The sequence below is a fragment of the Saccopteryx bilineata genome, chromosome X, assembly GCF_036850765.1.
Source record: "Saccopteryx bilineata isolate mSacBil1 chromosome X, mSacBil1_pri_phased_curated, whole genome shotgun sequence".
Classification (NCBI taxonomy): Eukaryota; Metazoa; Chordata; class Mammalia; order Chiroptera; family Emballonuridae; genus Saccopteryx; species Saccopteryx bilineata.
This window is the reverse complement of record NC_089502.1, coordinates 127942638-127965859: the sequence shown is the minus strand read 5'-3', so window position 1 is coordinate 127965859 and position 23222 is coordinate 127942638. Positions and strand designations below refer to the sequence as shown.

At 43.7% G+C, this 23222-nt stretch overlaps 1 protein-coding gene across 1 annotated transcript in view; it reads left to right on the top strand.

Annotated features, from left to right (window-relative positions):
• PDK3 (pyruvate dehydrogenase kinase 3) overlaps window positions 1-23222 on the top strand; it is a 92283-nt gene that overhangs the window by 11051 nt on the left and 58010 nt on the right. The window contains exons 2-3 of the mRNA XM_066250276.1: window positions 18728-18869; window positions 23131-23202. Coding sequence (XP_066106373.1) covers window positions 18728-18869; window positions 23131-23202 — 214 coding nt within the window. The remainder of the gene's footprint in view (window positions 1-18727; window positions 18870-23130; window positions 23203-23222) is intronic.

Below are 23222 nucleotides of genomic sequence, written 5' to 3'. Positions count from 1 at the left end.
GCCCCCTGGTGGGCAGAGCGTTGCCCGCCCCTGGTGGGCGTGCCGGGTGGATCCCGGTTGGGCTGGGCGCATGCGGGAGTCTGCCTGACTATCTCTCCCTGTTTCCAGCTTCAGAAAAATACAAAAAAAAAAAAAAAAAAAAATTAAAAAGAAAAGAAAAGAAAAGGAGAGAAGAAGGGGTCTTCAGATAAATTCTATCTTCCTTTCTCTGTGTAGCAAGTGGCCCTAAGCACCCTTTTCAGAGAACTACTGGAGCAGTTAATCCATAACTGGTTGACTCAGCTACCCCTGCTGGCTCCTTTCCCTTGCATTCTTCTTGCTTCTTCCTCCTCAGTGGAGGTGGGGTAGGGGGTCTGACTTCTCCTTCCATACAACTAGGTAGAATTAAAGGGGGCAAGAACAATTTCATTTAGAATAAAGATATCCGCCTGACCAGGCAGTGGCGCAGTGGATAGAGCGTCGGACTGGGATGCGGAGGACCCAGGTTTGAGACCCCGAGGTCGCCAGCTTGAGCCTGGGCTCATCTGGTTTGAGCAAAGCTCACCAGCTTGGACCCAAGGTCGCTGGCTCGAGCAAGGGGTTACTCGGTCTGCTGATGGCCCGCGGTCAAGGCACATATGAGAAAGCAATCAATGAACAACTAAGGTGTTGCAACGAAAAACTGATGATTGATGCTTCTCATCTCTCTCCGTCCCTGTCTATCCCTCTCTCTGACTGTCTCTGTAAAAAAAAAAAAAAAAAAGAATAAAGATATCCAATGTGGCTTAATGCATCTTGACCAGCATTTCAGTTGAAAGGAAAAAAATGGCCTTTTGGGCTTTAATGATCTGGTAGGGCTGGATTTCAGCATAACCTGCTTTTATCAGGCTCTGGGCACTTAAAGGTGGAGCTTAAAGGTGTGTCAGGCTCTGGGCACTTGAAGGCTTCTTTCCATGTCTTTGCCATTCTGTGTGCTTTTGAAGGAGGGTCACAAACACACTTACTTAGTGATGACTGCATGTTTTCCTCCCATTAAGCGTTGGGAAATTAACCAGAATGTTGGCAAGATTTGGGAAACCTGGTTTTGTTACTGGATGGTATCAGAAAATATCACCACTTTAACTTTTTTTTTTTTTTATTTGTAGCAGAGAGGAAGGGAGAAACACAGAGACAGAGAGAAACATCTACTTTTTGCTCCACTCACTCATGCCGTCATTGGTTGAGTCTTGCATGTACCCTGACCAGGGATCGAACCTGCAACCTTAGCATGTTGGGATGACGCTCTACCAACTGAGTACCCGGCCAGGGCCTAATATTTTTAAAAAATATTGTATGTGCATTCAGTTGTTTTACTTCCATGACAATCTAATTTCAGAGTTGGGTGAATCCTCTTGTTTTAGGAACCAAGATAGGCGTCTAAGATAGGTTGTCTAACTATAGCCTGAGGGCCAGCCACCTGGTTTTTTTTCTTTTTTCTTTTTAATCAATAGTCTTTATTTTTCAGAGCGGTTTTAGATTTCACAGCGAAATTTGGCAGCAAGTGCAGGGAGTGCCTGAGTAACTCCACTCCCCAGATACAGCCTCTCCCACCATCCACATCCTTCCCCGGTGCGGGACATTCGCTACCACTGATACACCCACACTGATCCATCATTACCATCTGGATTCTGTAGTTTACATCAGGGTTTACTCTTTACCGTACTCTGGGTTTTGAAAACAAAGTTTTATTGGAACACAATTATGCATCAAAAATATTTACCATCTGGCCCTTTATGGAAAGTTTGTGTCCTCTAGTCCAAGTTAATTCAGCTCCCTGTCAAAGAAGCTTGAAGTGATTGTTCTTGATTTGCATTTCAATGATAAAGCTCCCTTTCTCCCCTTTGCTAGTAACAGTAAACCTTGGCTCTCTGAAGTGTGACTTTTGAGATTGCTAAGACTTCCAGGTAATTGGCAGTGTACCTTTAGGGTGTGTGCCCCTTAGTGGGAATGCCATGTGAAAAGCTTGAGGAATTTTATAGCTTTAATCTACAGGGCTGTTACCGAAGTTTTCAATGTACCAGTTTCTCCACAGCCCTGCCAGAAGGAGGCTTCGGATTGTAATTGTGTAATAGGTAACATAGAAGCTAAAAGTTGTATTTTTCCCCCCATGTGGGTTTCTTCTCTGCATTTTGTTGTGTGTAAAGTACCCTTGACCATTTTGTAATTGGAACCTGGAGTTTTAGTCAATTGCATGAATTCTTTGTCTATCTGGCATAGTGAGCAATTGTGCTCTGTAAATATTTCCTACTGTGTTCCCTTCTTTGGTAAAGTAATTATCAAAGAAAGCAATTAAAGGTATTTGTAAAGAATATCACCTATAATTCTTCCATCTTTTTTTTTTTTTTTTTTTTTTTTTTTTGGACGAGAGCCTTCCAGCTTTTGCCCATATATTTACATATTTACATGGGTTAACACTGAAGGTTGGTTTCCATTCGATTTAGCGCATGGCCCACATTTTTTTTTTTTTTTTACAGAGGCTGAGATAGACAGGGACAGACAGACAGGAACAGAGAGAGATGAGAAGCATCAATCATCAGTTTCTCATTGCGCGTTGCGACTTCTTAGTTGTTCATTGATTGTTTTCTCACATGTGCCTTGACCGTGGGCCTTCAGCAGACCGAGTAACCCCTTGCTGGAGCCAGCGACCTTGGGTCCAAGCTGGCGAGCTCTTTGCTCAAGCCAGATGAGCCCGCACGCGACCTCGGAGTCTCGAACCTGGGTCCTTCCGCATCCCAGTCCGACGCTCTATCCACTGCGCCACCGCCTGGTCAGGCTGGCCCACATTTTTATACACTCGGTCACTTACAGTGCTTTCATCAGGATCAGGTTAATCACCTAGCTCTCTCTGGGATTTATTGCTATTTCTGATGGGAGTTTTTGCCCGAACCCAAGAGCTATGAACAAAGAGCTCTATGTCAAATTTTATGAATCCTATGAGTTTGTGGCATGCTTTATGCTGTCCCTACCTGTTCATGTAATAGGGGTGGTTTCTGGGAATGTGTGAGGTGTTAGCCAAATTGTCCTTTGTCCAAAGTGTCCTTGGAGGCTTTATGGATGGAGGGTGCAAATAGAAGACCAAATGTAAGTCTGTGTATTCTTTTTCTTGATTTCTAGTTCCTTTCCTTGGCTGGTTACTCCTATCAGTACTCTCCGGAGTTGTTCCACAATATATATTATTAGGCAAGGTTGGTGGAGGACAACTTAAAATCTGCTCTTAGATTCGTTCTGTGGGAGCTTGAGCTTAGAGATCATCTGTCCAAACTCGACAGTTTCACACATGGCAAAGTAGGAGCCCCGAGTAATGTACAGACTGCTCAAAGCATCAGCTAGTTGTTGACGTACCATCTTGCTTACTGTTCCCATGTGAACCAGAAGTTAATCTTTCCAGGAGGCGAACACATCTTACCTTTTGTGGCCCACTCTCTAGCAGACACAGTTGTGGGAAAATGTAGATATAGTTCTCACAACAGCCACGTGCAGTAGATGTTTCCATTTCTTGGGTGAAGATGCTAAAGCCTAAATGATTTTAAGTATCTTGACTAAGTAAAGTTCGGGGCAAAACCACAGTTAAAGTTCAGGTGGATTGAACTTTTAAACTTAAGCATTTTTCATTCAACATAATAATTTCCTTCGACATAATGTACCATTGCCCCCAGTGCAGCAGTTCTTTCTAGCAAACAGTTTTAGCAATGCTGAGGTTTTGTCTAAATTTGTCCTGTTAGACAGGAAATTGCATAATTTAATGGTCATCTAGTGTTATAATTTCTGAACTGTTAGATTGATACCTACTTATTACTTACATTGAAACACTTCAAATTCTGAGGTGTTAGTCTGCCGTTCATTAGTCTGCCTATTTTTTTTTTAATTCATTGAGAGGAGGGGAGGCAGAGGCAGACTCCTGCATGTACCCCAACCAGGACCCATCTGGCAAGCTCACTAAGGGATGATGCTCTGCCCATCTGGGGCATTGCTCTGTTGCTAAGCAACGGAGCCCTTCTTAGTGCCTGAGGCAGAGGCCATGGAGCCATCCTCAGTGCCCAGAGCCAACTTGCTCCAATCCAGCCATGGCTGCAGGAGGGGAAGAGAGAGAGAGAGAAGGGAGAAGAGGAGGGGTGGAGAAGCAGATGGGCGCTTCTCCAGTGTACCCTGACCAGGAATCAAACCTGGGACATCCACACGCCAGGCTGATGCTCTACCACTGAGCCAACCAGCCATGGCCCTAGTCTGCCTATTGTCTCTGGGAATATGAGAAGCAGTCTATTTAGACTATACATACTCAAGTCCTGATTTGTGGTGCTTACCACCAGGGGGAGCTTGGGCTAATCACTTAATACCACTACATGCCAGTGACCTTATCTACAGAATGGAAATGATATCATCTAACTACTGGCTTGTTGCACTGATGGAATTGAGGCTGTGCAGCACAATGCATGGTACATGGTAGGTGCTCTGTAGGTGCTGGCTATGCTTTTATTATACGAAATTGGTGACACAGCATTTCCTGGGTAAAACTCATTTTCTGCTAAGAATAAAAACTGCACAGGGCACTCTTAATTATCTTAAAAGTTGTTGGCCTAAGGTCCCTGCAAAATAAATTGATCATTTTCCAAGAAACAGTACTTTTAACTCATTTGTGCTTTGAGCGTGACTGGTTTTGGATCCTTTTCATTCACTGTAGTGGGTATGCTAACTTAATATTTTGCCTCTATTAATCTTGAAAATGAGTTCACTGTGACCTTTACTTAACTATTCCTGCTTCCATGACAACAAGACATCCTGTAACTCAGTGGTTTTCAACCTCTTTACTCTTGGGGACTGGTAAAAATAGGAGAATTATTTCAGGGACTGCTAAGGCAGAAATCACCCTGAACATAAAAGTAAATTCTACTAAGATTATTCGGTCTAGCCTGACCTGTGGTGGCGCAGTGAATAAAGTGTTGACCTGGAATGCTGAGGTTGCCTGTTTGAAACCCCAGGCTTGCCTGGTCAAGGCACATATGGGAGTTGATGCTTCCTGCTCCTCTCCCTTCTCTCTCTCTCTCTTCTTGCTCTCTAAAAATGAATGAAAAAAGAAAAATCCAAAAAAGAAAAGACTTTTGGGTCTATAATCCATACAACATCAGGGTGGTTAACTCTTGAGGGTGGCACGAAATTTCTGATGGACTGGTCCACAGACCAGCAGCTGAAAAACTTAGCAATGCACCCTCAGTACTAGAGCCTAACCCTTTAGAATTAGGTTGATGTGGATCTATGTGGTAGCTTTGGCTACAACTGTTACTTATATATTCTTGCTGGTCAAAGCTCTTTTTGTGATATCAGTTCTGAACACATTCAAGCCTGTTCTCTCCGCTCTCTGGCTGAGCACACCATGTTAAGTTACCATCACCATATTACCACCTTCCTATCAACTTTTTGCTCTTCCCCTACCTCTAAGGATATCAATACACCTAATCATATATATATATATTGCAATGATCTGTCTATAAGAGGAATTCACCATTGCCAGCCAGTGTTAGCTTGAACCACTGAATTTTATTTGTTACAGTAAGTTTATATTGAAACTTGCTAGGTATTTTAATTTTCAGTTCTAATCAGTAAATACAGTGTGTTCGTAAAGTCATGGTGCACTTTTGACTCGTCACAGGAAAGCAACAAAAGATGATAGAAATGTGAAATCTGCACCAAATAAAAGGAAAACCCTCCCAGTTTCTGTAGGATCATGTGACAGCATGTGCGCATGTGCAGGTGATGACATAACACCGTGTGTACAGCAGAGCAGCCCACAGCCATGCCAGTCGAGATGTGTTCGGTACAGAGGAAAGTTCAGTGTGTTCTGTGGCTCGCTAAATTCCAATCCGTGACCAAAGTGCAACTTGAATATTGGCGCATTTATAACGAATTGCCACCACATAGGAATAACATTACTCAGTGGGATAAGCAGTTGAAGGAAACCGGCAGTTTGGTGGAGAAACCCCGTTCTGGTAGGCCATCAGTCAGTGACGAGTCTGTAGAGGCTATATGGGATAGCTACCTAAGGAGCCCTAAAAAATCTGTACGTGAGCCCACATAGAACTGCACTGAATAGGTATAAAACTGGGAGAGTTTCCCTTTTATTTGGTGCAGATTTCACATTTCTATTATCTTTTCTTGCTTTCCTGTGACCTGTCAAAAGTGTACCATGACTTTACGGACACACTAAGCACCTACAAAGTGCCAGGTAGTGTGCTAATGGACTCTTCCATTTTCTGAACAATCCTGGGACCCACAGGCTGTAGAGCTCATTGATTGGGGGCGATGGCAGAGAGGTTGCGCTCACAGTGGGCACACATTGTGGGCCTACAGTGAAGTCCATTTATAGCTTGCTTTGGCCTTATCTGGTATACAGAGGGGCAGGTTCCTCACTAGTCTGTTTGCGGGCATACGTTTCAAAAGAGGAAACAGGGCTCTTTTTTGCTTTTTTTTTTTTTTTTTTTTTTACAGAGACAGATAATGAGTCAGAGAGAGAGATAGACAGGGACAGACAGACAGGAACAGAGAGAGATGAGAAGCATCAGTCATCAGTTTTTCATTACGCATTGCAACACCTTAGTTGTTCATTGATTGCTTTCTCATATGTGCCTTGACCGCGAGCCTTCAGCAGACCGAGTAACCCCTTGTTGGACCCAGCAACCTTGGGTTCAAGCTGGTAGGCTTTTTGCTCAAACCAGATGAGCCCGCGCTCAAGCTGGCGAGCTTGGGGTCTCGAACCTGGGTCCTCTGCATCCCAGTCCGACGCTCTATCCACTGCGCCACGGCCTGGTCAGGCAAAAAAGGAAACAGGGCTCTTGAAGGGAGGATCACCACTTACTTTCCCTCAGCACAGACTCAGGGGCCCTGCAGGATGAGATCTGCAGCCCTCTCCTCCCTTAATTTGAAGGGCCCCAGCACAGCCGCCCTGTCCCCTCTGTTTCCATAACAACAACACGAATCATTACATGAAGCACAGGCTTCAGACACCATGAGGAGGGGCTGCTTATAATAGCACCTTCCTATGAGGTTGTATTATTTCTCTTTTTTCTTTATTTTTTTTAAAGAGTAGAATGGCTCTAATAGGTTTTTATAAAATAACACTGGCTCTAGTTATAGGAAAAGCTTTTTTAGAAGGCTGTTCTTTAAGAACACTCTGTAATGACTGCATATTTCCCCATGTAAATATACAATATGGTAATTTATTTTGCTATTCCCTTATAATTGGCTATTTAGGTTGTTTTGTCCTTCCCAAACCCTTTATTTGGAAAAATTGCTGACCTCAGGAAAAGTTGTAAGAACCATAAAGTGAAAAGTGAACACATCTAGCACTCAGATTCACCAGTTAAGTTTGCCATTCAGCAGCAGGTCTTTGAATAATGTTTCATCATAATGTTGATGAGACGCCATAGGAACCTTGTCTATATCAGTTAGCCTGTGGTAAAATGGGTATGTTATCTGTCTTTCCACCAAAAGTTGCAGAACCTATTAACGACATTAAGTGAGGACTCCTGTATCTGCCTTTAGCTCTCCCCACCCCATCCACGCCCCAGTGTGATAACTGTATCACACTGGAGAATAAACAAAGTCTATAGACAGAAGGGTCGCCCTCTGCCCTGACCATCGGGACATTATTAGGCAGGCAGTTACCCCGGGCAAAGTGAAGGGCAAAAGAGAGCTGCTTCTCTAACAACCCTGAATGTAAGGAAAGCTGGGGTGGTGTTAGGACCCCCACCCAAAAGCCCTGTGTAATCAAGTGTTTTGGGTGCTCACTTAGTCTCAAATATGCAGGGGTCACCAGACATGTAAGGGAAGTCCACAGCAAGAAAGAAACTAAGATAAATAAATGGGGGAAAAAAACAAACAAATTCAGGCAATAGAAGAATGCTTTAAAATGTAATTTGAGAAATCATCTACACTTCTTCATGAACATCTTGATGTCATTTTCCAAGGATAGCCATGATGATGCTTTTCATGGTGTGCCTTCGCCATCCCTCCATCAGGAAGGGGGAGTCTGACCCCCTTGCCCTGGCGTCTTGGCGGGCTGTGGCTGCTTTGACTGGAAGGGCATGGCAGAAGGGGGCTAGCTGTGTGATGTCCGAGGCTGAGTCGTGAAAGGCCGTGTACCTTCCACCTTGTTTATTGAACCCATACAAGACTCCATCTAGCCCAAGGCTGCTATGCTGTGTAGAAGCCCCCAGAGGCCAGCCAGCAGTGCTTCGGTAGGCAGTACTGGTAGGTCCAACTTTTAGTAGGAAACCTTCGGATACTTCCAGTCCCTCGTCCTCATGGCGTAGTCATTTCCTCAGCATTTTGAGTCTTCCCAGCTGAGATCCCAGACAAACCATCCCTCTGGTGTCCTGTCTGAATCCCTGACCCACAGCGTCTGTGAGCATAATAAAGTGGACGTTGGGCCAAAAGAAGTAGTGTAGTCTCTGGGTATTGTTGGGGCATTGAATGTGATAGGGCATGAGGTATGTGTGAAACCCCCACCCAGTCTTGGCTTTGAACTTCCTGGCTTCCTGTTAATAATAACGCTAGTAACAATAACAAGGTCTATTCTAGAGTGAGGGCAGCCTCATATCTGGTAGACCCCAAATCTACTGCCTATTTTGATTTCTTTTTAAATTCAGGAATAAGTTTTCCCAAACAAAGGAAAACTGTTAAACTTCTCAAGCGGTGAAATGGTACTTCTGGACTTGGAGTAAAGCAAACATTTTTAAAGTATAAATGAAGCTAAAAAAAAAAAAGATTTGTGTGGATGTCCCGGGTTTGATTCCTGGTCAGGGCACACAGGAGAAGCAACCATCTGCTTCCCTTTCTCTCTCTTTCTCTCTCTCTCTCTCTCTCTCTCTCTCTCTCTCTCTCTCTCTCCCCCCCCCCCTTTCCTTTTGCACAGCCATGGCTTGATTGGTTTGAGTACGTCGGCCCCTAGTGCTGAGGATGGCTCCGTGGCACCTCTGCCTCAGGCACTAAAAATAGCTCAGTTGCAAGCATGGCCCCAGATGGGCAGAGCATTGATCCTAGACAGGGATTGCTGGGTGAATCCCAGTTGGGCACATGCAGGAGTCTGTCATCTCCCCTCCTCTCACTTGGAAAAGAAGAAAAAAAATAAGAGATTCTTTTGAAGGATATTCATGGCCATTTGATAGTTCTCCATTCACAATTTAGGTTGTTTCTTTGAAGGTCTATTCAATTAATCATCATGTAGCCCTCATAAATCCAAGAATTAATTACTTATGATTCCAAAATTCATTGTTTCCAAAAGATTAAAATCTTATAACCGGGAAAAATCAGAGCTGCCCTTAAAATGCCATCCTCTTAGTTGTATTTTATCCATTTTAATGTGGTTAATGGTAAAAATACATTGGAAACTCAAACATTCAATTGACAGTATTTAGAAAAAGCAACGTTATCTGAATGAATGGATCATTCTGTTGGGTTTTAGTGCCTTGCTAGTAATTTTCCTATTTGTCGCTCTTCTTCTCCACTCCCGGTTCCATTACTCCTCCCGAACCAACCCCCGCCAGTGTCAAAGCTGAAAGCCAGACAGCTTTCGAGTGATCCAGGTGGACCCTCTGCATTTGGCTCTGAAGTTTCTCAGCCCTCAGCTTATCCTATAAGGCATATCATCAGATCACTTCACTAACTGAAGAAATGATTGTTTTATTTTCCTGCTTCCTGTCAATTAGTCAAAAAGAGGATCAAAGATTCACCAGACATAGAAATACAGGGCGCTGTGGAAACCAAGTATAACAAATAATAACTCTGAACTACTATAATTCTTGCTCTCAGAAGGTTAGTCAAATGCTCCTTCCTTATGGTGACCATCACTAAGAGGGCTCCCTGCATTAAATCGAAAGTCATTTGTGTTTCTGTGTCCAATTGATTCTGTATCTTAAAGAATGGAAAGCTATTTGGAGCCTTTCTCAGCAAAGCAAATCAGACCTTTTGCAAATGTAGTCACTGTCTCCAACTTTTCAATGAAAGGGCAAAGTATGAAAAACAAACAGGAAACTGAAGAGAATGAAAGGGTCATCAGAGGAGGAAGGACTGAAGCAATCCGCAGGAGTATATGAAAGCCAGTGACTAATTTGTGTTCACTGGAGTCAGAATTTTCCATGTCCTTCTCTCACTCCTTGGCATCTTTGGAACTGATACCAGGGAATAATGTAATTGGTAAATTTGAATAAGATAAAGTATTTAGAGAAAAGCAGAATAAAAATAGAAAATCAAAATTAAGAAATGTAGAAAATCCACATAAGTAGGGAAAAAATGAAGTCAAATAACTGGAAAGAATACCTGGAAAATAGTATGGCAAAAGGCTTACAGAAACAGAACCTTTTAGAGAGGACATTCAATTAAAAGCAAAAGGTGGTTTTTGGGGGTACATTTATTTTAAAAATGTTTATTGGAACCTTTTGATTTAAACTAGGTATCCAGCATTAATGGAGCGGATAAAATACTTTCAACTTATATGAAGAAAACCACAGGAAGGTTTAAAAAAAGTCAGGAATTACTTATTTTTAGAGTGGCTAATTAACAATGAAAGACTTCTCCCCCGTTTAAACTGATGTATAATTAAGGTATCTGAGTACAAAGAATTTGTCTCGAAAGCTTAATTAGAATGTAGGAGGCAAAACCTGAGGGTTTTCAGGTATTCTTTTTTAAAATTACAAACTTCTGAAAGTGTTCTCTGTTCTCCAGTAAATTGCTGAGAAGGTGCCATAGGCGAGGCCTCTGATTGGGGGATGTATAGAGAAATAAAATCATGTTGCCCTCTGCACCCATTTAGAAAAGGCTGATAATCCAAGAAGGCTAGCAGAAATGCTCCGCGAACTTGGTCATCTTAGCCCATACCACAAGAGTAGTTGAGTTTTCTCGTTAGTGCAGAGTTGACAAATGTAAGCAACAGGCCTTTTATTTTAAAATGAATTGAAGGGGTGCTGGGAACTCAGAACATTATTTAATCCTTTTTTAATTATGTAGAATCATCAAATGAGCACAGGTGACACGCTGAGCCAGAATGTAAACAGGCTGTCTGGGGTCAGCCAGTGTCAGTCCTATTCGATCTGGCACACGAAGCCTCAGGCGGGTTCGTTTCATCATCATTGGCATTGGTAGTGGTTGCTCTTTAATGAGCCCCCTCTTCTACATTTTAAGAATTTGTTAATATTGAATGTTAGGCAATTTTTCACCCTCAACACAGCCTCTACAAAGAGGTACTGTTCTTATTGGTGACACTGAGGCTTAGGAGTGTAATGACTTTTGTCTGTGTTCATGAAGCTAGTGGGTACTTGAGTCAGAATTCAAACCCAAGTCTGTCTCTGGCACTTGATCTTGGTTTTACTTTTCTTCAGGACAGCAATCTTATATCTGAATTGTGATGTCCAAGAAGTTTTGAAAATTGAGGTTCTTTTATATATATACATACGTACATGTATACATATACATATTTATGTATATATGTGTATATATACATACCTATGTATATATGTGTGTATATATAGATACATATCTATGTATTATATGTATATTACACATATATACATATATACGTGTATACATACACATGTATGTATGTGTGTGTATATCTATGTATATGATACATACATATATATCTTTGGTGGCAAAACCTGGCCCCGCCTGACTTGAGATCATAGTCTTTATCCTGCTCAGTATAGATGTGCTTAAATTTCACTACAGCTATGTTGTGCCTGTGTAATAGACTGTATTACACAATGGATGTACATGCTTTTTACCTTCCTAAAATCTGAAAACGTTTAAATTCCTAAACCATCTAGCCTTGTGGTTTTCCAGAACAGATGTGGACCTTACTGACCCTTGCCACCGCGCCTGCCAGCCCATTCTCACCTCTCACTGCCCTTCCTCTTTTTCCTACCCATGTACTTCTAATTTGCTGCTCCAGATATGCTGCTCCAGATATTCCATGTAAATTTCAATTTACATGGAAATTGAAACATGTAAAAGTTTACTACCAAAAAACTCAGCTAATTTTTTCCTGAGTTCATACTGATTATCCCAGTCTGATTTAACACCACAGGGTACTTTTTCTTCCTCATTCCCTAACTCACTTTTCCTATGGCGAGAATGTTGGCATTTCTTTTGAACTTAAAAAAAAAGGTCCTTTCAGGAGATCCAAGATGGCAGCAGAGTAGGTGGATGCTGTACTCACCACCTCCCAGGATCAAACTAGAATTACAACTAAAATATAAGGCAATCAACCCAAAGAACTAACTGAAGACTAGCTAAAGAGAAGTCTTATAACCAAAGGTTTACAGAAAAAGCCATATCAAGGCTGGCAGGAAGGGCAGAGACACAAAAAGGGCAGGCCCCGCTCCCAAAGGCAGTGGCTCAGATTCCAGAGGAATATCTAACTGCAAATATTCCCCCCGAGAAGTGTGGGGTCTTAACCATAGTTTGGCTTCCCAGACCAGAGCCGGGAAGAGGCATGTAAATAATATCTGGCTGTGTAAATCAGTGGGGAGTCTGTTTGCCAGGGAGAGACAAGAGTCCACTAGAGACATAGGTGCCCTCTTAAAGGGCCAGTGCACAAAATCTCATTCATAACCACTTATCCTGGGCTTCAATGGAGGGAGGGTAGAGTGGGCTAGCGTCCTGTGAGGAGAGACTGGGTTTTGTGGCTCTGGGAAGAGAGCTAAAGGGACAGCCAGCAGGATCCCTGTGCTGAGTCATTCTCCTATACCACAGACACCATCTTTCTTGGGTGAGCACTTTCCTCCATAGGACATCAACCTGGGGGGAGGGGAAGCAGATGCCTGAGCCTCAGGACTCCCTGTCAGCCACCCTGTGGAGTTTGTGCCCTGTTGAGTCAGTTGCCTGGACCTGGGTATAGAGGTCTGGGCAGACTCAGGAGGTGTCAGTGACTGAGTTTGTGGCTTTGGGGTGGAGGCCATTTCTCCTACTTTTCCCTGAACATGACTGGCGCCTCCCACTCACTGGAGATCTGCTCACCCCCCCCCCGACTCCTGGTGGCTCCACCCTGCTGAGGTTTGGGGAGAATCCAGGACAGACTGAGTGGGAGCCACTCTACCCACCTTCCCCAAAGCCTGACTGGCACCTCCCCCTCATGGGAGATCCACTAGCCCCATCCTCCTGACCTCTCGCAGCCACACCCTGCTGAAATCAGGATCCTGGCAGAATCTGGGACAGACTGGATTGTGTGGCTCTAGCACTGGGGCCATTCTCCCCTCATATGCCTGACAGGTGCAGAGCCCTCCCTTCCCATGGCCAAATCTTGGTCTGTTTCGATCTGACAGACTGCTGGCCTCACCCTGATAACTCCCTGAGACTCCACCCCTCCACAAAGGTGTGCGAGCACCCAGTGGGAGGCACTTGGACTTAGTATACTCTGGGACATTTGCTGAGTGGCCCCAGAGCTGGCACTGGCGCTGAGTTTGAACCTGTATCAGTCTGGTGAACACCACTCGCCCTACCTGGGGACTCACTGGGAACCTTCCTCATGCAACTCGAGTTCCGCCAGAGGCTCTCAGTGACTGAGCCTAACAGGCAGCCAGCAGGTGGAGGCAGGCAGAAGCGTATCTTGTGGTGCCTTGGGACTTTTCCTGATCTGCCACTGGGACTGGTGCTAGTAGAAGCCGGCCTTGCTCCACAGTTTGATCCCTCCCATGTGCACCCAGGCCCAGCAAAGGCAGCCACAAACTGTGGATCACTTTGTAGCTCCAAACAGATTGCCCAGGGCCAGTCACAGACAGCGTCTGACCTTGACCTGCACCAGAGTCCCTCCCAAGAGGCCCAGAACTAACACACCCAGTGGTCAGCTTCAGGCAACATCGGAGCAGGATGCAGTTAGCTTCATAAGCAACATATCCAAAGGGAGTTCTCGGCAGGCACCAGGCCCTGCAGAGGCGAATTCTGCTTTGTGTGGTCAGCACCTGCACAGTGGCTCTTACACTGTGGTTGGGGTTGAGCCTCACAGTCAGCCAGCCTGAGGGTCAAGCCCAAGTGCAAATGGGCCAGTAGTTGTCAAGACACAATTACAACAGGGAGGCCCACATAACCCACACAAGGGACATTCCTGGAGCACCCAGCTCAGGTCATCAAGAAGACTGCACCACTGGGTTTCACAGGACATCTACTACATAATGCTACCCTATCAATATATAGAAATATACACAAAGAGCAGCCAAAATGGGGAGACAAAGGAGTAGGCCTCCAATGAAAGAACAGGAGAAATCTCCAGAAAAAGAGCTAAATGAGATGAAGGCAAGCAATTCATCAGACGTAGAGTTAAAAAAAAAAATGGTTACAAGGATTCTCAAGGATCTTAGCAAGAAAACAGCATTAAAAAAGGCCTTAGAAACCATAAGAAAAAGTTAGAAATGAAGAATACATTAGAAGAAATAAGCAGTAGGTTAGGTGAAGCAGAGGATTGGACCAGTGGTTTGCAAGACAAGGCAGCAGAAAACACCCAATCAGAGGAGCAAAAAGAAAAAAGAATTTTAATTAATTAACTAACTAATTAATGTATATTATTTTTTTGGTATTTTTCTGAAATGAGAAGCAGGGGAGGCAGAGAGACAGACTCCCGCATGCACCCAACCAGGATCCACCAGGCAAGCCCACTAGGGGGCGATGCTTTGCCCATCTGGGGCATTGCTCCATTGCAACTTGTGCCATTCTAGTGCCTGAGGCAGGGGCCATGGAGCCACCCTCAGTGCCTGGGCCAACTTTGCTGCAATGGAGCCTTGGCTGAGGGAGGGATAGAGATAAAGGAGAGGGGGATGGGTGAAGAAGCAGATGGGAGCTTCTCTTGTGTGCCCTGGCTGGGAATTGAACCCGAGACTTCCACATGCCACGCCAATGCTCTACTGCTGAGCCAACTGGCCAGGGCCCAAGAAAAAATAATTTTAAAAAATGATAGCAGTTTAAGGCAGTGTTTTCAACCGCCAGTTTGTGGAGGAGTCCACCAGAAATTTCATGCTAGTCCATGAAAGAGTTAACCACTCTGATATTGTATGAAATTATAGACCCCAATGACCTTAGTGGAGTTTCCTTATGCTCAGGGTGATTTCTGCCTTAGTAGTTCCCAAAATAATTCTTCTATTTTCACTGGTCCCCAAGTGTAAAAAGGTTGAAAACCACTGGTTTAAAGGACCTTTGGTACAACAAGGATAGTACATAATGAGAAAGGGAGCAGTCCAGCAAGAGGATATTATCCTTGTAAACCAGGCGTCCCCAAACTACAGCCCGCAGGCTGCATGCAGCCCCCTGAGGCCATTTATCCGCCCCCACCGTACTTCCGGAAGGGGCACCTCTTTCATTGGTGGTCAGTGAGAGGAGCACTGTATGTGGCGGCCCTCCAGCGGTCTGAGGGACAGTGAACTGGCCCCCTGTGTAAAAAAGTTTGGGGACACCTGGTGTAAACATTTATGCACCTAATGTAGGAGTACCTAAATATGTAAAGCAAATCTTTTTTTTTTTAATTAAAAAAATTTCCATTGATTTGAGAGAGAGAGAGGAAGGGAGAGTAGAGGGAGGGGGAGAGAAAGAGAGAGAAGCATCAATCAACTCGTTCCACTTAGTTGTTCCATTTAGTTCTGCACTCATTGATTGCCTCTTGTACATGCTCTGATGGGGAATTGAACTTGCAGTATCAGTGCACAAGATTGACGCTTTATTCACAGAGCAACTTGGCCAGGGCCTGTAAAGGAAGTCTTGATGAACATAAAGGGGGAGCTAGACAACAATACAGTGATAGTAGGGGGTTTTAATACCCCATTGACATCAATAGATAGATCCTTCCAGTCAGAAAGGCAGCAAGGTAATGGTGGCCTTAAATGACGCACTAGATCAGCTGAACTAACTCCTATCTTTCTCAAACTTTTCCGAAAAAATTAAGAGGAGGAAAGACTCCCAAGCTCATTTTACGAGGCCAGCATTCTCCTAATTCCAAAACCAGATAAAGACATTACAAATAAAGAAAAATATAAGCCAACATCCCTGATAAACATAGATGCTAAAATCCTTAACAAAAATATTAGCAAACCAGATCCAGCAATACATTAAACCATCTTTTTTTCTTTAAATTTTTTTTTAGTTTTCCTTTTTATTGAATTTATTGGGAGTGACCCTGGTTAACAAAATTATACAGGGTTCAGGTACACAGTTCTACAACACATCTCTGTGCACCGTGTTGCGTGTTCATGCCCCACCCAGGTCATCTACGTGCTTCTATCGCAGTTCATCCCCCATATGCCCATCTCTTCCTCCACCCAGCAATTACCCCAGTGTTGTCTGTGTCCATGAGTTTTGTTCTCTTTTTTTTTGCTCAATCCCTACACTCCCCTATGAAGCCTCCAACCCTGCTTGACAGCTGTCAGCCTACTCTCTATTAGTCTGTCTATGAATTGTTTAAATATCATCATTTTAAATGCATTTAAAATGATTCACCTATAAAAATTATTTTTATATAGAACATTTTAGGAATGGATATATATTATCTAAAGCAAAGCAATGAGAATCTTTAATTTTTTAATTTATTGAGTGAGTGAGAAATATCAATTTGTTGTTCCATTTATTTGTGCATTTATTGGTTGATTCTTGTGTATGCACTGACCAGGGATCAAAGCTGCAACCTTGGCTTATCAGGACCATACTCTAACCAACTGAGCTCCCTGGCCAGGGAATATCAAGAGTCATTTTAAATGTTAATCTCCTAAGGCCAAATTGACCAGGTGGTGGCATAATGGATAGAGTGTTGGCCTGGGACACTGAGGTCCCAGGTTCGAAACCCCAAGGTTGCCGGCTTGAGTATGGGCTCACCAGCTTCAGCATGACGTCACTAGCTTGAGTGTGGGATCATTGGCATGAATCCATGGTCACTGGCTTGAACCCAAAGGTTGCTGGCTTGAAGCCCAAGGTTGCTAGCTCGAGCTCAAGGTTGCTGGCTTGAGCAAGAGGTCACTTGGTCTGCTGTAGTTACCCGGTCAAGGCACATATGAGAAAGCAATCAGTGAACAGCAAAGGTGCTGCAACGAAGAAGTGATGCTTCTCATCTCTCTCCCTTCCTGTTCGTTTGCCCCTATCTGTCCCTCTCTCTGTCTCTCTCAAAAATTAATTAATTAATTAAATGTGTTTGGAGTGGATGTTGGAAGGTCATTGCTGCAAATTTCCTTTCTTGGAATGAGTATTTCCCTTAGGGGAAAATGAAAAACAGAGTCATCGATTAAAGATTTACCAAAGGCCTTGGATATACTCACTTATAACGAGAGAAGGGATGGACTCCTCAGTACTATTCTTCAAAATGGATAATGTGCGAGTAAGGGGCTAATGGGGGGAAGAACGGTTATACTGATCACCTTCCAAAGTGGGTTCTTTTGTTTCTGGTCTTATTTGGTGGGGAGAGGAAAGGAATAAACCAAAGCTTGGCTGGAAGTTTTAGAAAATTATATTTCCTTCTGAATTTCTAACTTGCTGCCTTTATCACATTTGGAGGAATGAGAAGAGTTTGGAGAAGCCGAGTAGCAAGTGAGCCACCCTGTGGCTGGGCCGGGTCTGGGTCCTCGGCCTGTGGTTGCCCTTTCCGAGAAGCCTCCAGGGACCATGGAGCAGCAGGAAGGCCTGTCTAGTGTGAGGCACTTGAGAGGGACCCATAAGTATCATAAGTATCAGAGGACAGAAGGACTGACGTTTGTTAAGCACCTGCTCTGTGTCAGTTGCTGCACACGTCATCACAGTCTTTACAAAGTCAAGTTTCAGCCCCAGTTTACGGATCAAGGCAGTGAAACTTGGGTTAAAAAGCTACCAAAGGCATCCTACCCCCAAAATAGAAGAGTTGGGGTTCAGGCACACTTCTGTCCCCAAAGCTCGAGTCCTTTTATCAGATCCTCCATCCCACTGCCATCGTTGGGTATACAGCAGGGCTGGGGGGGGACTTGGGGTGGGGCCAGTCAAGGGACTACTCAGGTCACATGGCAGCCAGGGGTGGGGCTTAGTCTCCTCTTTCAGCTGGCTGGGTACCTTTCTCTCACTGTGTCCTAGTTCCATAGATCTGATGCACAACCAGCTCAGTGTAATCAGCAGGAGACTCCCTGACCTCTGTCTTTACACCGAAAGCAGTGCCCTTCCTGCTCAGACATGCCACACTGACCACTCTGCTTCTGGGAACACCTGTGACCTGGTTTCTTTGGCACAGCCTGAGTCCTGTGTCTTGGTCCAAGACGGGGTCTGTGGCTGCTTCTCTGAGTGGCAGGGTGGTCCCTGAAGAAACACATCGAAGAACACAGTCAGTGAATATTTGCGGAATGAAGGGATCTGTTGCCTTCTGGAAATCCCTCTGAACAGGAGTGGATTTATATGTTCTACTTTTGTACTTGGCAGTCGTCCCACAGTGTTTATTTGAAAACAAATTCAGATCGTATCTCAGGTCACTTAGATCGTCACTGGTAACCGTAGGAACATATTTCTGTTAAAGGGAAAAAAATAAACTGCTTTCAAGGTGACCTTTTAGAATAAATGTTCTTTTGCTCTTCTAATTAAATTATTTTCTTAAACTTGGTATTTCAGAGGATAAAAATTTAACCAGACAGAGGTTGCAGGATTAATCTTCTCTTCCCAACCAGGAACTGCTACCATGGGAGCATTTATTATTTCATCTGTTAGATTGTAAATCATGGAACATTTTTCATCTCTTGAATAGGGAGAGATAATGCATGTGAGAAAACTTCATACATGTTTCTCCGGAAGGAGCTCCCAGTGCGTCTGGCCAACACTATGAGAGAAGTTAATCTTCTGCCGGATAATTTGCTTAACCGCCCATCAGTGGGATTGGTCCAGAGTTGGTAAGTAAATAATGCGCCTTCAAATGGGTCTTCCCACGATGCTCTGAACATTTGGCGTTGGACCATTCTTTCTAAAAGTACTCGCACCACCTGCATGGGAATGAGTCAGTTGGGATAGCCGGGTTTTCCAGGCAATTAAGACTTTTTTTTAAACTGACAGTTTAAAATTGTCTTGATGAAAATACTTCAAAACTGTATGAGACACTTCCTTGACTTTTCACATTTTATTTCTCTGCTTATAAATGTGATGGCTCATTTAAAACATGGGAAAGGATAGAAAACTAGACAGGAATAGCAATGCAGCGGCCCATGTGTGCAGCTCTATAACCCCTGGATGGGACATGTTGCTTCTGTAGGTTCTTTTAAAGAAGTTCTGGAAGGCAGTAATTTTAGAACAAATTACCGTATTTCCCCATATATAAGACACTCCCATTGTATAAGATGCACCTTAATTTTGGGGCCTGAAATTTGAAAAAAAAATTACATAAAGTTATTGAACTCAAGTTTTATTTATTATAAAATTCATACAACTCCTCATCTGCATGAAAAAGCAGGAAATATAAGTAAAAAAAAAATCTACAACCACTGTATAAGAGGCACCTAGTTTTTAGACCTCAAATTTTTCGGGGAAAGGGGTGTGTCTTATACATGGGGGAATATGGTAAGTCATTTAAAGGGACCTCAGATTGGGAGAACAGCAGTACCTGCTATGCTGTGTTTGCCCTGTGAAAAGTATGAAGAATCTTAAGAATAACTTAAAGTTTAATCAGATATAGCTCTGATGCTTAAAGCATGTCTATTTAATTGAGGAAGTTGGATTTGTGAGTAAACTACCAACTAGGTAAGCAGAGTGAGGTTAGTGAATGATAGGATATAAGAGAGTTGCTGTATTTTTTGAAAAGGCTTACATATATCAGAGAAACAGTGTAGGTCTCCTCTGTGTTATAAAAGTAAAGGTAGGTGTCACTGCGGAGAAAGCTGGAGTTCGAGAGGCAGGTGCAAAAAATGCTCTGAGCCAGGACAGCAGGAGTGCCCCAGGAGCCTGGAGGCGGGGACAGGTGCCCTCTGTGGTTTGCACTGCCCCTTGATGGGTGGCTGCAAATGGCAGACGGGGAGCGCATTTTAGGGGAAGGGAATGATGAGGACAGACATAAAGAGATTGGGACTATTAATTAACTTGCATTTAGAGGGTCAGTGGAGGCCAGGCTACTGAAAGAGAACGCCATGCAGTAGTCATTCCTCAGTAACACAGGGTGGGCAAAAGTAGGTTTACAGTTGTTCCTATGGAAGATAATACGATAATTAATAAATAATAATACAAGAATAAATGTTTCACGTACTCACAACTGTAAGCCTACCTTTGCCTGCCCCTGTATGTATTATACTAAATTCTTAGGGCTGAGAATCACTCTGTTGGATGGTCTTAGAGATATAGTGTCCAGTCCTTGTCCCAGCCAGAAAGCAGCTCCACACTCTGGGAGGCACGGGGGGCCCTGGAACCCAGGAGAGATGGCTACTGTGGCTTCGATCTCATAGTTGCTTTTTACCCTAAATTCATAGCTTGTTTCAGAAGGAGCAGCAAGTACTTGTTTGCATAAGACTTCTTCTTCTTCTTCTTCTTTTTTTTTGAGAGGAGAGGTGATAGGCAGACTCCCACATGCTCCCCAACTAGGATCCACCTGGCAACCCCATCTGGGGCTGATGCTCAAATCAACTGAGCTATTTTTAGCACCTGACACCAATACACTCAGACCAGCCAAGCTATCCTCAGCACCCGGGGCCACACTTGAACAAATTGAGCCACTGGCTGCAAGAGGGGAAGAGAGAGATGGGAGAGAGAGTAGGGGAGAAAAGCAGATAGTCACTTCCCCTTTGTGCCCTGACCAGGAATCAAAGCCCAGACGCCCATATGCTGAGCTGACACTCTATCCACTGAGCCAGCCAGCCAGGGCCTATATGAGACTTCTTTATTGCTTCAAGGCCATCATTAGAGATCTCTAGAAGAAAGTATATAAGCACTATTTGGCAGATACTATGATAGGGGTTCTAGGCAGGCTAGATGACAAGTTCCCTCATCCTGGTGGCAGTGACAGGAAACATTTACTATCACTTATGTAGAAGTTTCTTCAGGGGCTTCAAAGTGAGTTACTGGCAAAGTATAGACTCAAATTACTGTGTTGACTCTTTTTTGTTTCTCCTCACCATTCCTGTTTCATGGCCAATCCAAACATACACGTTATTTCCCCCTTTTCTTTTTCTAAACATTCAATCTTCAAATAATTTTCTACTTAACAGAAGGGTCTGCAAGACTAGTAGCAAGAATTTCCATTATGAACCATCACTCTGATTTACTATCTCTTAACATTTGGCAACATTTATTCAACCATTTTCATTCATACACACACACACACACACACACACACACACACACACACAAAATACACACATTATTTTTCCCCTGAACCATTGTATTAATGGTAGACATCATGCCCCACTACCCCTAAATAATTTAGTAGGTATCTCTCTAGAGCAGAGGTTGGGAACCTTTTTGGCTGAGAGAGTCATGAACGCCACATATTTTAAAATGTAATTCCGTGAGAGCCATACAACGACCTGTGTACATTACACATTATCCAATAAAAATTTGGTGTTGTCCCGGAGGACAGCTGTGATTGGCTCCAGCCACCCGCAGCCATGAACATGAGCGGTAGGAAATGAATGGATTGTAATACGTGAGAATGTTTTCTATTTTTAACATTATTTTTTTTTATTAAAGATTTGTCTGCGAGCCAGATGAAGCCATCAAAAGAGCCACATCTGACTCGCGAGCCATACGTTCCCAACCCCTGCTCTAGAACAACTCTTAGAAAACCACAGTATGATTATCAAATTTGGGGATTTAACACTGATCCAGTAATATTTTCTAATATGTAGGACTTGTTCTCATTGCATTAATTGTCCCCTCCCCCTCATTTAGGAATCTAGGGCAGGATCATGCATGCATTGTGTTTCCTTGTCATTTCTTTCCCTTCTTAAAAGTGGCCTCGCAGGATGGTTTGACCTGGTGATTTTAGCAATAGATAATCCATGGCCTTATCTGCCCAGAGACTTTTAAAAAATATACCCAGGGATGAACATACTTTAGTATTATGCATTGTCACAAAGTTCAAGTGAGGCTGATTAATAAAATGCCATTTGTGTCTTTTTATGTGCTTAACAGTCATTTTTAGTTGCTTAAGTGCCCTCATCCTCTGTCAAAGCTGGCTAGTAGGATTAGTGTAATTAATTGTTAGAAATAATTAGAATAAGAGATAATTCTTTCAGGACATGTTAAGACCCCAGAGATCACATGCCTCTGAGTAATTGAAATCTCCAAATCCCCACCGGATCCAGCTGGTCCTGTCCGGATGTAGCTGCTCCAGTAACGTGCCTCTCTGCAGCCCATTTCCCTACATTCCCTACACTTTTATGTCAGACACATTATTTCTTAAACTGGCCCTGATTGAGATATGGAGCTGTTCTTAATCCCGTAGCTGTTTCTGAGGGTCTAAGAGAATTTAACTCTGAGAAGGAACCTTCTTTAGTTCTAGTTTCTAAGTTCTTAGCGCACGCTTCAGTGTGCTAAGTCATACCATGTGCTTCTTACAATTTATATGCAATCAAACTATAGACTTGGTGGGCCACTTAGGATGTTTGTAAATAGCAGAAAATCCAGCCAAACCTGGCTTAAACAGGGAATTGGCTTGTGTAGCTCATAGGATGAGCTTTTGCTGTTGGTTTGATTCAGAGACTCATGAGCTTATCCCGGTCCTGCTTTCCATGGTGTCGGCTTCATCTTCAGGCTGGATTTCCTCCTGGTGACAGAGTAGCTGCAGCAGTTCCAGGCTTCCTATCTGCATAGCAAACTGGACAACAGCAGAGCAAGCTGATTTCTCTCCAGAGACCTCTAGCAAGCCTTCTATTTTACTGGTCTGAATTGAGGCAGTATGCCCACTCCTGTCCAGGGGTATGCGGCCCAGGAACAGGCCTAGCCCTGGACTATCAGGCTATCTAGGAATTAGTGACAAAGGAAATAGGATTACCCAGAGAAATGTCGGTCCACCCAGGAGCTTTTCATGGCATCAGCTTCTCCGGAAACACTTGGGCCACACGGGGCGGGGGAGGGGACGTCCCGGAGTGAAAATGTGGGGTGCTCTAGGGAAGAGAGAAAGGAGAAATGCATGCTGGGTAGATGGCTAATACAGTGACTGTTCTTTTTTAGGTACATGCAGAGTTTCCTTGAACTTCTGGAGTATGAAAATAAGAGCCCTGAGGATCCCCAGGTCTTGGATAAGTAAGTATGGTACCGAATGC